At 35.9% G+C, this 16,370-nt stretch overlaps 1 protein-coding gene across 11 annotated transcripts in view; it reads left to right on the top strand.

The window, feature by feature from the left end:
* PPHLN1 (periphilin 1) overlaps positions 1 to 16,370 on the top strand; it is a 177,683-nt gene that overhangs the window by 96,721 nt on the left and 64,592 nt on the right. For all 11 annotated transcript variants that reach the window (XM_045554002.1, XM_045553998.1, XM_045554001.1 and 8 more), the window contains one exon: positions 15,474 to 15,682. In XM_045554002.1, coding sequence (XP_045409958.1) covers positions 15,474 to 15,682 — 209 coding nt within the window. The remainder of the gene's footprint in view (positions 1 to 15,473; positions 15,683 to 16,370) is intronic.

Below are 16,370 nucleotides of genomic sequence, written 5' to 3'. Positions count from 1 at the left end.
TCAGAGCAAAGGCAGTTTATTTACAGCACAGCAGTCAGCAGGGGCATCAGACCTGTCCTCAAATTCCACAGGGCGATGTGATAGGCAGGGATGGTGGCCGTGTACATAATTGGACGCACTACAGCTAAGGAACCCAGAGTTGAGAGCTCATAACCTTTTGTAGCAAGCCGGAAGCAAGCCAGTCCTTCTTTCCCTGGGAGCGAGAAGCCATTCAGTAGCTACACTCTGGTCACCTTGACCTATTTGTCTTTATAACCAGGTACTGATACCGTTCAGTATTTATTGGTGGATAGTTAGGTCTTGGAATTTGGCATATGTAGTAGGTATATGCAGGGACATTCAGAACCCATGGTAGACTCTCTCCCAAAAGAAGCAATAGAGAGAATAGCTGCTGAACAAAATGCTTTGATAAAATTCAATACTAAGTAGTTGTGAAAACTGATAGCCACCTGGGAAAGGAAGAGAATTTCTTTGACCTGATAAATGGACATTTACTGTACTGAATTATTTGCTTTAAAATCGTAACAAAGCAATGACATCTGCTGTCACTGCTTCCACTCAGGATGGAAATGAAGATCTCAGCCCCCACAATAAGACAAGAAAAATAAAGATGTAGGGTTTGAATGAAAAAACAAAACTATTTAAAGGTGATGTAATTATCTATGCAGAAAATCTAAGAAAGTCTCCAGACTGTTAGAACTATTAGGAAATAGCAAGGTTCAGTGTAATAAAATCAACTGTCAGCATAAATTGGAAAATTTCATTTAAATATACTATGGCAAGAAACCATAATGAATAATAGGAATAAATCTATCACAAGTGTGTGAGACCTATATAAGGAAATTTTTTACACATCATTTCTAGAGGACATAAAAGAAGATCTGAATAAAAAGAGCAACATAGGATATCCTTGGGTAGGAAGAGTCAGTGTCATAAAGATGTCAGTTCTCTTCAAATTAAGGTGTAGATTTAATATAGTTTAATAAAACATGCATGATTTTTTTTTGCATGGAAGTTGACAAGCTGATTCTAAAATTAATATGAAAGAATAAAGGGCTAAGTGACAAAAGTAATCTTGAAAAAGATGTGAAGACTCAAGATACCATATATCCAAAATTATAAAGCTGTAGCAATGTATTAATAGAATCAGCCAAATCCCAGATCTGACACCAGTATCATCAGTATATTTTTTCGTACCCCTGAATATAGTTATTCTTCTGACCCTGTGGGTCTTCCTTCTTGCTCTCTCCAGCAAGTTTTTTTTTTTTTTTCTTTGCAGCTTGCCACCACTGGCTGCTACGGGGCCACCTTGCTTTTACACCGTCTTCCACAGACCTATTACTGGCAGTGGAATTTTATGTTTATAATTTAGCTGATTTTGTCACTTTTCTTTTTTTTGTTGTTTTTTTTTCTTGCTATGTTGCCCAGGCTGGTCTTGAACTCCTGGCCTCAAATGATCCTCCCACTTTGGCCTCCCAAAATGCTAGGGTTATAGGTGTGAGCCACCTCACCTGGCTATTTTTTACTTTGTTTTATGTGTCTCATAGTGTATTAAATAAAACATTAAATACTTTGTAAATCTAGTATACGTGTATTAGTGGTTCATATTTAAATATGTTTTACTAATGGGAGTGTGGAATCATTGGAAGCAAGTGGATTAAATAACAGCTAACAGAAGAAAAGAGAATATAACAAGTTTTCTATCCCCTCTGCTCTGAAAGTTACCATGTTCATATTTAATACAGCCACATGCCTGAAAATGTCTACATTTTAAGTGTGTTGTCACCTGCTCATCTTGGTTCTGTACGTACACAATGATTATATCTATTTGTTCAAAATATACTTATAGATGAAACTCAGAATATATTAGGATTTATTTCATTTTGTATTAAATGAAAATGCCATATTTTACCAAGGATTATTGATATAGACAAAATGGGGTTGTTTTTAACAGAGTCATATTTTTCCCCTGTAGTTTGAGATCTTATAATAAACCTTAGGATGGAAGTGATGTAAAAGTGTTATATAATGTTTAAAAATATGGAAAAAGAGTGTCAGCAAGTGGCCAATATACTTTATTTTTAAATGCCGGGTTATTTTTCTATGTTCATATATGGAAATTTTTGATTAAGTAGTTCAGTGTTTTCATACTTACTGAATTTTTAAAAATAGAGATTTTATTTTTAATTTTATTAAAGAAATTTTTATTTTCATAGGCAATATACTATTTGACAGAGAATAATGCTATAAAATGTCATCTTTGGTTCAGTGGTGCAAATGTTTATTGAGTGTGTAGGACACTGTGCTTATATCACTAGCTTACCATCTAGTGAGTAAAACAAATGCACAGGTAGGTAACATAATAGGATATGTGCTAAAGTTGTATAAAGTGCTATAGGAAGACAAAGAAGTCCTTATCTTGTGTTAGGGTTCTAGAAAAAGTTTGCTGTAGGAGCTGATAATATGAGCAGAACTTGAAGGAAAAAACAAAGTGAGAGTTAACCAGAAGAGTAGAGTAACGGGGAGCATATTCCTGCAAAGAGAAGAGCATAAGCACAGCTGTATAAAGCATAATCTGTAGAGGTATTAACAGATGATGTATGAGCCAGGGAGTTGTGGGTTAAATTATAACTAAGAAGTCTGGGTTTTATTCCATTAGCAATGGGAGCTATTGAGAAATATTGACCTGGTAAGGAGAGGGGGGTTAAGATAACCCAGTCAGAGTATAGTTTGTATTCAGTGTAGAAGGATGACTTTTAAAGATGGCACTGGAGGCTGGGCGTGGTGGATCATGCCTGTAATCCCAGCACTTTGGGAGGCTGAGGTGGGAGGATTGCTTGAGGCCAGGAGTTTGAGACTACCCTGAGCAACATAGTGAGAGCTTGTCTCTACAAATAATAATAATAATATAAAAAAGATGGTACTGGAGATAGAGCAAGAAATTATGAATATCTGAATTGGAGAAGGGGAGTTGGGATGGGAAAAAAAGGTTAAATTTGATAAATGCTTAGGAAGTAAAACATTAGCAAGATGTGGTGGTTGGATGTGGAAAGAAGGAAGGGAGAAATAATCTGTATTTTTGGTTTTGGTTACTGTGTATGTAATAATAACATTATCTAAGATTGGCAGTATAGGAGGGTCACCAGTGTCTAATGCAACTGAGTATTCTAGTAATAAAAAGATTAAAATATATCTTGGGTTTGGTTGTATAAGAATGACCAAGATGACCGGGGTAGATTCAACATGGGTGGACAACTTGTTAAAAAATATTTGAGAAGGAAATTGGAGAATCTTGCTAGCTGGAGAAGGATGCTAGCTAAAGGGAATTATTTTTGCTCACTTTTTTTAGATTATCAGAGACTTGAGCAATTTATAAGTGGAAAGGAAAGAGAAAGTTTGAAAATACAATGCAGAAAGGAGATAAGTGAAGAAGCCAGATCATAGGGGAACCAGGATGAAGACCACTGATTGGAGGGTTAACTTTTAACAGGGAGAAATCATATACCAAGAAAAGAAAGATGAAATTAGGGATGAGTGCAGATGAAGATAAATTGGGGGATAGGGGATCTGGGCTGGCAGTTGAGGCAGTTCATGCCTGATGACTGTTAACCTTTTTCAATTCGTTTTTCAGTGTTCATAACTAATTAAAAGTAGAGTTTGCAATCTGGTATAGGGTAAAAATCTGGGACTCTGGAATGAAGAGCCTATAATATAGCAGCAGCTTGTCTAATATGGTGGTTCTCAACCCTGGCTGTACTCCGAATTATGTGGAAGGCTTTTTTTTTTTTTTAAAGCTAATGCATGGACCTCACACTTGGAAATCGGATTCAGTTGGTCTTGGGTAGAGCCTGGGTATCAGTATTTTTAAAATATGTATCATTTGAATCTGATGTGAAGCTAGACTTGAGAACCACTGGTCTAGTAAATAGTATGAAGTGACAAAAGTCCAGAAACCACAGGATCATGTTAATAATGACTTTTCTTGGCCACTTCTCTCATTTATGATAACTTTATATCCATGGCAGCAACTATTCCCTTTGCTTATGTTTCTAAAACTTGTGTCCATAAGAATCACTTAGAAGCTTATCACAAATGAAGATTTTTATAAGAAAAAACAACAAAATAATGAAGATTTTGGGGCTTTATCTCAAGAGATTCTGATTCAGTAAGTGGAGTCTTGGAATTTGTAATTTTAACAAGCCCCCTGGATGATCATCATGCATAGAGTCTGGAGACTGAAGTTTGAGAAACACTGACCTGTACTGTCTGCTAATGACTGAAAATCGCTATCTTTGGCTTTGGCTTTGGCTTCTCTGAACTCTAGATCTGTATATCCACCTTCCTATTGGACACCTTCATCTGGGAATTCCAAATTTTTCATTGAAATGAAATATATCCTGCTTACAAAGACTGTTACCTACATTCCACGCTTGTTAGGCACATAAACTACATTTCCTAGCCTTCCTTGCATGTAGGTGTGGTCACATGACCAGTTTATCTCCAGTGGAAGATGAGTAGGAGTTTTACTTTCACTTGCATTCTTCCATGCACATTTACCGCTTTCTGTGTTGCAGGGAAGGCCTCAGAATAGAATATCAAACATGTGACCTTGGAAGCCACATGTTGAAGTAGCAGAGGCAGTAATCACCCTAGGTCCATGGATGATTGCATGGAGCAGAGTCTCTCACCTTCCTGGAATGCCTGGCCTAGACTTTTTTGAGGTCATTAGATAAATTTCATTTGTATTTGAGTCATTACATTTTTTGGTATTTTTGTTATAGCAATTTAGGCATATCTTCTCCAAGAGCAGGTACTGTTTTAGGTGTTAGAGATTGAACTGAGTAACACAGATAAAATTTCTACTCTTAACATATGCTATTTGAGGGAGCTCTTAGTATGTAACTAGAATACTTTTAACTGTAAAGATGATTTTGTGGCAACAGCTCTGGACTTAGTTACTAAACTTCTAATCTCAATTTAAGCTGCAAGACAGTTGTTTGGTTTTTGGTTAAGATAGAATAAAGGTATGTGGAAAATCTCTTAGCTTAAGTCACAGTTCCCCTGGTTTTTGGTTCCACATTTATAGATATTGGGAAGTTATACTCCACTTACTCTTAAGTTTGCCTTACTCTAGTTATCAAGCTTCTTTCTCAAAATAATGCTTGAAGTCTTAATTCCTTTTTGAAGCTCCTGTTGACAAGAATAAAAGTAGCCAGTATTTTGTGTGGAATATTTTGCATGTTTAGATGTGTGAAGGAAAGAAAAATGAGGTCCTGAATAAATAGTAAGAGGCTTTCTCCCCCTTTTCCCCTTCCCTTATACTCTTTCCTCTTTATTGAATTTTACTCTTAACCAGTGAACATCTGGTGAAACTGAGGGTTCTATCACAGCTTATCTGGTTTGACAGGTGTAAGAGGCTGGAGTTACCTTGGGGATACGTATTAATGGGAGAATCTGAGCTTCAGAAATCTGCTTCTGAAACCAGCACCCAAGGTAATTTTAGTACAGATTGTCCAAGGACCACATTTTGAGAGACAGTGCCTGATAGGGCGTTAGGTCTTTCCATCTTCCTTTCTCCAGATGACTCTGCCTTTGTTATATGCCAGGCATTGTAGCTGAAATGTTTGTGATATAGCCAAAGACACTGTCCTTACTCTAAAGCTGTGTACATTTTGATAATAAAAAGCATCAGTTTAGTCAATATGTGTATTTTTTGAAGCTTCATAATAAGCATTCTGGTTGTATTATTTATATTTCTTCAAAGGCTTTTTTTAATTTGGCTTATAATTCATTGTACTGAATCTATTATATATGTTGATATTATTTTCAACATAGTTAGAAACCTGTAGATTGAAGGCTTTTGATATAAATTTTCTTTGCATGGTAAGTAGAACTTTGTCTTACTTGCAGTGAAAAGTTTTTACCTGGTGATTTATGGGATAGCATTAAAAATGTGCCCAAGTCTCCAGCATACTCTTGCTCTATTTAGCATGCTTCAGGGTCATGGTTAAAACAAACAAAAAAAGATTCTTTCTTAAAATCAAGATGATACTTGGACAAAGAAGATTATACTTGTTGATATTGATTGAATTTTACAGTTATGAGTGTGGGAACTAACACTGTTTTTGAAAAATTAATGTGAATAAAGTGATATTTTAAGTACTCAGCAATTTATATGTGGCTTTGTTTTAATTTGTTTAGTTCTTCAAGGAAACAGTTATGTATTTAAAAATATTTAGCTTAAATTTATTTTACTTATGATTTTAAGTACATAGTTTTTTTGTTAAAAATGGAGTTTTACAACTGAAATAATTTTAAAGAATCTTAAATAATTGTCAGGAAAACAGAAACCTCTGAGTATTTCAAACAGAGGGTTAGGATCATTAGCAATCCATGTGATTGCTAAACCTTTAGGGATTGGTCATATGAAGCCAGGCTAGGCTGTCTCTGGTTCACCCTGCTCTTATCGTATAGCTTTTTTGGGTTTTAACCCTCCTTCCTTGGCAAGATCTGTACTCTATTTTTATATCTTAATCCTATGAAGTCATCAAAATCATTTCTCAGCTTTTCATATTCTCAGCTGTTGCTTCTGAAATTGGCAGATATAGAAAGGGAAAAGCCAAAAAGACAGGCCTAACTCTCTGGGCTTCCTACTTCTGCATATTGGTTCCATAGTTCTTTCCTGCATTCTAAAGTCTCATATAAAGCTAAGTAAACTCTTAGCTCTTTGATGACTTTAAATAGATTGATAAAAACATTTTTTTGTCCAGTTTTTCTAGATTTTTTCAGCAGGAAGACTAGAATTATTTAGTTCCCTGTTTTGGAAGTAGAAGTATTTCTTGAATGTAATAGTAGTGTTTTCTTGAAGTAGTAAAAATTGAGGTGAACCTTGAGGTAATGGTATCTTTGACTTGAACTCTATGAAATACAAATATTTACAAATAATATATCAAAAGTTTTACTAGTAGAAAAATGTCTATTAAATATGTAGTATATAATTAAAATCATGGGTGAGTACACAGAAATACAAGCAGTTTACCCATTGGCAATAGAAGACTTTACATTTTTCTATTAATAATTATTTTGTATTTACTTATTCATTAGTCATTTGATAGCAAGATTTAAGAAAACTATGGGAGAAGGAAAATCTTTAAAACTTACCTTTTACTATAAAGGATTGTTTTAAAAATACCTTTTATATTTTTATCTATTCATTGACTTTTTCTGCAGATTGGGTAAAGAGAATCATAGTATGTTCAATTTGGAAATGATTTTAAAGGTTAAGAATTGCTGTGTTAAGACATAGCATTTTTCTGACTAAGAAAAAAATAAAAAATAGCAAAATATAAGTTGGATGATTTCTTGGTTTAGACATATTGGAAGATTGGCCTTTGCCAAGACAATATCCTAAGATGGAGGAGTCTAATCATGTTGCAATGATTTTTTAGTGATCCTCTGGGAAGATGGCCTGACTGTGTCAGTAGCTGATGTTGACAAGGCTGACTTCTCTTGAATCTGGCAAGAGGTGTTGTGCTATGGTTTTCAGACAATAGTTCATTGTATAATTTGCTTTTCCTTAAAATAAATATTAGAAATGAAAATCCTTTTCTCATATATAAAAGTTCTCTTCACTTTCTTAAAAAATTCCTTCCAGTTCATGTTAAATGATAGTCATATTTTTATATATCACATTTCTTTAGAGGAAAATAAACACCTTTTTTCTTTTTTCTTTTTTTGGTACTCTAAGTGATATAAAAAAAACACCTTTCTTTTTAATAAACATTATTAGAGTATAAAACATATAAGGTATACAAATTAAGGTACAGCTCACTGAATTTTAAGTATAACCACAATCTACGTTAAGAAATACATTATTATAATACTTGCATCCCAGAAGCTTCCCTCATGCCCCTACTCAATTAATTTCTTCTTCCTCTCCATAGATAATCATTATTCTGACCAAAGCAATCTTAATAGTTAATGGAAAAAATTAAAATTATTGTGACTTTTAGAAAATTTTTTTGTCAAAACATTAAATTTACTATCAATTATAAATGTATAGGGAATCGAAAAAATGGTAGAAACTATTCGTTTAGTACAGTGTAATTTAAAACATTAGAAATACTGAGAAAGTTTCATTTCTTTGAAAAAAAATTAAGAGTAGTCTGAACAGCACATGCCTTCTTTTCATCATGTAAGTTAAGATACAGAGTGACCGTTTTATTTATGCCCTGGTGAATTGTCATACTCCATTCTAAGTGTGGATCAGTTTCTAACATTTTATTCTTTGTGTTTTCATTGTCATGAAATATTACAGCTGTAAGGGTTCCTTTAATTTGAAAGTTTTTTGCTGGTGTCACTTCCTCTGGGACATCTTCATCCTTTTTGTCACAATCATTTTTGTCATTTATGTCAATAAGTTTGTCTTCCCTAAGCTCATCTAGCTGTACATCTGGAGTCTCTTGAAGGGCAGCAGCATGAACATTCCCACAGTCAGCTATTTCTTCTTTAACTCCATTTACATTTAACTTGTATTTCACTTCTAGCATTATGTTTTGTTTCTTGGTTGTATGTTCATCTTTGTTGGTCAGTTCCTTTTTGATTATTCATTTTTGTAAAATGTCACATGGGTTTATCACTGGGAGACAAAGAGGCGCCAAAAACCACATTTTGCTGTCTGTTCAAACTGAAAAACAGATACACAGTGACCAGTCACCAGTAGACTTTGAAAGATGTGTTGTGATTGATCATTGATCATGATGTATATGTATTATTCAAATAGTGATTTGTGGACTGAAGAACTAGCGGTGAAGTTTGTACTTTATGCATTTACTCATGGCTAATATAGTAAGTGAAACTTGAACCATCTTGTTAGGGGGATTAGTGTTATAAATTTTAATTAAACTGTGGTAACTGAAATCTGTGTAACAGAACTGGGCAAAGTGAGGGCTGCTTGTGAATGGAATTGTACATTTTACACTCTTTTGCATCTGGTTTCTTTTAAGCTTAGCATTGTGAGAGTCCTCAAAATCGCATGTAGGAGCAATTCCTTCATTTTCAGTGTTATATTCCATTATATGAATTTAAAAAAAAAATCTGTTCTACGCTTGTTTTCTGTTTTTGGCAACCTGTTTGGTGCACGTTTTTACACATGGAAATACTTCTTTTGGATAGATCTAGGAGTGGAATTGCTTGGCCATAGATTATATATGTATATCTTCAACTTTAGTAAATAATGACAAACTGTTTACCCAGGCACTTACAGTTCCATCAGCAAAGCATGTAAATTCCAGTTGCTTCATATCCTTGTTAACATTTGGTGTTGTCAGTGTTTCTTTACTTCTTGTTTTGTTTTTTTTTTGAGACATGGTTTTCCTGTCACCCTGGAGGGTGGTGTGGAGTACACTGGCGTGATCATAGCTCTCTGTAACCTCGAGCTCCTGGGCTCAAGTGATCCTCCTGCCTCAGCCCCTTGAGTAACTGGGACTATAGGTGCATGCCACCTTGCCTGACTAATTTTCTTTTTTTAGAGACAGGCTCACTATGTTGCCCAGGCTGCTCTCAAACTCCTGGCCTATCAAGCAATCCTCCTTCCTCAGCTTCCCGAATAGCTAGAATTATAGGCATGTGCCACCAGACTTGGTTGCATCCTTCAATATAGTTGTTAATAGTTACTTTGGAAGGGTCTTTCAGTACTTAGGAGCCTAATTCACAGAGGGCTTTAACATGCCCTAACTTGCCGTTTTCCTTCCTCCACTGGGTGATGTGTCTGTTAAGCCCTATACTTAAGACTAGTATTACAGTTGAAACTTTGATGCCATATAATTCTGTAAACTGCAGGAAGCCCTCTGACTCATCATTATACCCTTTTCACTAACATATGATGTCTTCACAGAGCAGTTGAATGATGATTGTAAGCATAAATCAGATCACTACCTCCATCAAACTCTAGTGACATCCCATCATACTCCTGCTACATTATCTGGGCTATGCCTACCTCTCTAATCTCATCCTCTTCCACCTTCCCTCTTAATCTGCTCTAGCCACACTGGTCTGAAACATACATCTTATTTTTGCAAAAGTCTTTACAGTTGTGTCCTTTCTGCCTGAAATGTCCTTTATCACGTTCTTTCTTTGGTTCTGTCCCTTCTGTCACATCTCTGGTTGTATATCACCTCCTCAGGTAGGTCGTTTCTGACTGTCCTATCTAAAATAACCTTCACATCTCCCTTTCTTTATAATACTTGTCACTCTGAAATGTTTTATTAATATGTTGTCTTCCCTACTAGAATATAAGTTTCATGAGGGCAAGGACTTAGCCTTCCAGTATCTTTTGGAACCCTTCTTCATAGTATTCAAAATAGACTGAATTTTGAATTTTCTGTCTTTCTCTTTATTCCTTTTCTATAACTGGAACCTGACTTCCCAGGGATGAAAGTACTTTTCTCCCAACAGACTTGTCTCCTAATTCCTTGATTCTTGAGATGAGTTCTGAGCATATTTCTTTCTCCTTGTTACTTTTTCCAAACTGCTGTTCCAGTGTCATCTTTGAACTTCCCCATCTATACCACCTTGTTTCTGTCTTTGCATTGTCTGATAAATTCCCAGGACTCCATTCCTTCTTCCCTTGTGATTGTAATTTCTGGCTCGTAGTCTTCTCTCTCCCATCTGCCTGTCTATCCTGATTGATATTACTTTTAACCTTAGTTATTTCTTGTATTTTCCAGCTCTATCTTTAGTTATATGCAGGCATGATCAGATCCTATAATCATCACTATGAATTGTTTTGCCTCTGTCATGGGCTCTAAATTTCTGCTTTCTGACTTGTCCACGATTCACTTATATACAGCTCTTAAATGTTAGGTTCTCTGATTCAGTCCTAAAGTTTTGTGTTCATAAGAATCACCTGGAAATCCTTGTTAAAGCCCCAGATCCAGAATCCTGGGTCACACCCTCAGATTCTAATTGATGCCCCTGAATTTGCATTACCGTCACCTTCCTGGGTAATGATGATGCAGGTATATACACCTACATTTCGAGGAGGGCTGCTCTGATTAGTACTTTCCCCCAAAGGACCAATTCCAAAACTTTCCACTCTGCCTGAAGCCTTTATTCACATTGTTACTTTTTTTTACTCTCTATTGATGACATCTATAATTACTGAGATAAAGCCTTCCTGATGAGAGCTTGCTCATTTTCTTTTCTTGAAATTGTTAGGTAGATAGCAAGGGATTCCGGGTCCTCTAGGGACAAAAGTGGGTGCTGTTGCCCCACCTGGGAAGGACAAGGGTGGGAGGTCACAGTCCCCTATCTTGGTCCTGCCTCAACTTAATCATGTCTGGAGCAACTGCTATACCTGGGGGAGGAGGGAACACCCTATGAATCTGCCAATCAGAACTTGGCACGCCAGCTGCAAAAGAATGCAGAGGACTCTCTAGCCCATGGGCCAAGGAGCATAGGTACCATAAAGTCCAGAAAATGACATAGAACCCACATGGCGCTGTAAGACTCAGTTCATGCAGGTCCCAACTGCCCAAAGTATTTCCATGGTGACATTTGAACCCATCTGGGCACCATAAAACAAGACCCAGACCATAACCAAGCTCTCTTTTTCTGCTGCGACAAGGGATCCAATTGTCATCTGTGGTGTATGTATCTCACTTTGTAAACCTATGTCTTGCTCTTGCTCTATAATCCTTTCTTGCTCCTCCTGAATAAGCTTCACCTCATGCTTGCCTTACTTTGGTGTGTCTGGTCATTCTTTCGCCATGAGTGTGCTAAGAACTGACATTTCAGACTAAACCTGACAAAAAGAAATTTTCTCTCACCCTTTTCATATTCTTCTTTTCTTTCCTTCGAGGCCATTTTCTTCTTCCTAGTCCCTTTGTCTCATTTTCTCTTGTTGACTTTTGGCTCCTTCTTATCCGTTAACATTTTTGTGTCTTAGATTGTCAGTTTCCTCTTCTATAGTAAATTAGCCTTTTCCCTAAACCTTCAGTTATGAACAGATAAGCCCCTTGCCTCAAAATATTATACTGTCTCAGTTCTCTCCCATCGTCTCTATGTCAGCCTTTTTTGGAAGAAAAGTAATGGCTTAACTCCATCAGTAGCTATGTCTTAATTTCTTACAATCTGTTTTGGGTTCCAAAGTTTTACTAGACTCTTGGACTGACAGGTCACATGACTCCTAGGTCTGAAATGGATAGATCTCTTCCAAACTCTGCAGTATTCGATATTAATAATAATAGCTCTCCTTTCCCTTTAAAAATTTTTCTGATTTTGCTTTGTAGTCACTTCTTTTTTAAGGTCTCACTGTTCTGACTACTTAGTTCTTGTTGACATAATGCTTTAATCCCTCGGCTTTTTCTTAAAGTTTGAAATGCTTTTTCCACGTCTAAATCTGGGCTGTCTAATATGGGAGCCACTACCCACAAGTGCCTATTGAGCACCTAAAATATGGCCTGTTCAAACTGATATTTTCTGTAAGTATAAAATATGCACTGAATTTTCAGTATTTAGGATGAGAAAGATAATATAAAATATCTCACTAAATTTTTTAAAATCGATTACATTTGAATAATACTTTGGCTATATTGGGTTAAGTAAATAAAAATTGCTAAAATTAATTTGGCCTGTTTCTCTTTACTTTAAATATGGTTAAATTTGTGGCTTGGTTATATTTCTGTCAGACAATACTGATCTAAATCTCATATTTCCTTTAAAGACCTGGATCGATTTTCCATCTACTAATATATATTTCCCTTATGAATTATATTAATAGCTATAGTCTTCTTGATCATTTACTCCCCACCCCCTCTCCCACTCCTCAGTTAGATTGTAAGCTTCTTCAAAGTCAGGGTAATTCCTCCTGGTGCCTTTCATATTGTGGGCACTATGTATATTATGCACACACAAATATCTGAAAAAATGGCTTGGCTATTATTTAGTATTACCACTTTATCAAAGAGGATACATAACAAAAATTGATGACTATTATGGTGCTTTTGCTTAAATTGGTGGGCAGTAGGAGGGATTGATGTGAAGGGGAGATTACTCTGAGCTGTTAACATCTGACATGTATGTTGGTATCCAGCCACCCCAGCCCATTCTGATAATTCTGAACTGCTGTGATTGTACTGCCATCTGGTGTCAAGATTAGGAAATTGTCGTTCAGCATTTTATCTTTCTTTTCAATGGAAGAGGGCAGGCAATCTTTCCTCTGAAAGTGGGCCTGCACTTCTCTTTCCTCTAAGCAAATTAAAAAGAGCTCATTTAATTTCAACGTAGGAAACCCTTATTCTTTCTTGGAATACTCTTTCCTTGGCTTCCATGACAATATACCCCTGTTTTTCCTCTTGTTACTCTGGCTGTTCTTGCATTCTTTTCTAACAGCCCATTTCTCTTTTCATGTTGTAGATTTTTAATTCTATGTCTAGGCTCTCTGTTCTTTTTGTCCTTTGTTTTCATCTATACCTATGCTTTAAGTACTGCCTATCTACAAACAAATTGATATTGATAGCCAAAACTCTCTTCTGAGCATGAGACTAGTATCTCTAGTTACTTGCCTAGATGTTACATGAACATCTTAAATTTAACATGCTCCTGTCTAAATGTGGATCTCCCACCTCCATCCTCATTTCTCAAATTTGTTTTCTCCTTTCGTTAATCTGTCATATCAGAATTCTGGGAATCAGCTTGGCATCACCTTTCACGATTGGTTAGTAAACATAAACCACATCCCATTAAATCTAAAAGGTGCGTTCTTGTGCATGTAAAATTTATGACCCTCCCCTGCCCCTCCCCCATCTAAGTTACTGTTGTCCCTTGGCTGGACTAAGTAGGCTTCTATTTAGTCTCTTTGTATCTGTTCTTGATGGCATTCATATATTTTGTGTGTATTTGTTTAATGTCAGCCTCTCCTACTAGCCTGAGAGTTCTGTGATGGCAGAGACTGCATGCATTTTGTTCGTCATTGGGTCCCTAGCACCTGGGGCAGTTCCTGAAACCTGTTTGCTTAATACATATATAGTCGCTCTGGCTAGCCAGTGATGTTGGTATGACCACTGTAGTTTTAGTGACTAAACTTGAATATATTAGAATTCTTTGTTTTATTTCAGTACTAGTGTTCTATACAAGTTCATTTATCATAAATGAATTTAAACTATTTTCTACTTGTTCTCAGGGAACTGAATTGTGTCTGTAGAGGCAATACATTTTCGGTATTAATCAGCTAGAGCAGCTGCGGTGGCTCACACCTGTAATCCCAGCTATTAATACATGATGCCAAGAGTTCAAGACAAGCCTGGGCAGCATAGCGAGACCTTGTCTCAAAAACAAAACAAAACAAAAAAAGTTAGCTAGCATTCAAATGAACTTTAGGACAATGACCTACTTATATAGTGAGGATTGCCAATCAATATGCTGAAACTGAATTTCCAGGAACTCGAAATTCCATGCCATTGGTTTGTCTCTTGGCATTCTTCTGTGTGAAATTTGATATTCTTTAACTTTAATACAGAAGTACATTTCTTAAATTATCAGTTAAAACCTTTTTGACTCTAAGTGTTCTTTTAATAGAGGTTTGTGTCTTCATTGTTTCATTTAATAATTTTGATTTACTTTGACATTTTAAAGATAATGTTGCTTTATAAGGTTTTACTAGTAGGGCTTATTACTTGGTGCTTTGAGTTGATGATATTGCTCAATAAAGAAATTTAACTTATAGAAGTAGGAGTGATTCTTAAAAAGTTGGTATTTAGAGATGGGCAACTATCTATATGCTAAGGATACAAACTCAGAGAGCAAGGATTTAGTATATACCAGGGTTTGTCAACCATGGCATTATTAACATTTTGGACTGAGTAGTTTTTTATCGTTTCTGTGGTGGGGCATGTGGGGTGTCCTGAGCATTGTAGGACTTGAGCAGCATCCCTGGCCCCACCAGTGGCACACTCTACCCTCCAGTTATAACCAAATATGCCTCTAGACTTTGCCAAATTGTCCCTTGGGGGCAAAATTGCACACCACTTGAAAACCAATAATATCTGTGCCTTTGAAGAGGCATGAAATGTTTCACTTTGGAAATCTTTTACATTTCTAGATGTCTTTGAGAGTATAACAATATGACCATATGTTTTTTACATTTTAGAATTTGTAGTTGCTTAGCATAAAGTGACTTTTGCCCTTAGCCACTTGGTTCTATTCCAAGCTGTGAAACAGGGTGCATTATAAATCACATTTCACTGGTACAGTTTCATTTTGTTAACTGACTTCAGCAGTTAGGTGAAGGTAGAAAAAGGGAACCAAGATTGCAAAATAAAGTATAGCTTGTAATCAGAGCTTTTGCCATTGTGTTTGTGTATGTGTGTATGTATGTGTGTGTGTGTATATATATATATATATATATATATATATATATATATATATGTACGGTACAGGGGTACAGTCAACTTATTTTATGTTTTTTTCCAAAGGGATGTGAGAGATGGCTTTAGAAGAAAAAGCTTCTACTCCCATTATGTGAGAGACCGGTCTCCTCATAAAAGGGATAATCCGCTTTTCAGAGAATCACCTGTAGGCCGAAAGGATTCTCCACACAGCAGATCTGGCTCCAGTGTCAGTAGTAGAAGCTACTCTCCGGAAAGAAGCAAACCGTACTCTTTCCATCAGTCGCAATATAGAAGTATGTGTTTTTAAGGCTTTTCCTTTTTCTTTCACAGCCTCCACTGATGAGAATGTATGGAGTCAGATTGCCTTTAGATATTGTAAGAGATATTATTTTCTTTTTAACTTTTTATTTTGAAAAATTTCAAACTTACAGAAAAGTTGTAAGATTAGTATAATGAATACCATACACACATTTTTTCAAACTATTTGAAGTTACATTCTGCATGACATTTCACCTTTAAATTCTTCAGCATGTAAAAGAGGTCTTTGTAATCATGCCTTGAAGTTATATGCTCTCATATTTTCTCGTAATTCCTGTGCCAATCCAACCTCTTTATTCTTCTCTCATTAGATGATATCTGTATATATCTGATAGTCTATTTTCCATTAAAAATATCAGTGGTCTTCTCTAAGTAATATGGTATAGCGTTATAGAATTTAGAGCTAAAACCTACCTTAGATTCATTCTTTTCCAACCTCTTTTTTTTTTTTTTTTTTAAAGTGTGGAGTGCCTGGCTGTACATAGCATTCTGTGCACTCACAGCATGTCCTCCTGTCCGATTTGTTTAGTATGCACTGGAACAAATTCATGAAGCACCAATTTTCTGGGTAAAGCATTCTTATATTATCTTTCTAGACTGTAGCCTGCAGTGGTGCTCATTCACAAAACATTTCCTTGTGCCTTTTGTGTGCAAGGCTCTGTG

This window comes from Lemur catta, chromosome 6 (assembly GCF_020740605.2).
Source record: "Lemur catta isolate mLemCat1 chromosome 6, mLemCat1.pri, whole genome shotgun sequence".
Classification (NCBI taxonomy): domain Eukaryota; kingdom Metazoa; phylum Chordata; class Mammalia; order Primates; family Lemuridae; genus Lemur; species Lemur catta.
The sequence above is the reverse complement of the archived record's forward strand: the minus strand, read 5'-3'. Positions and strand labels throughout refer to the sequence as shown.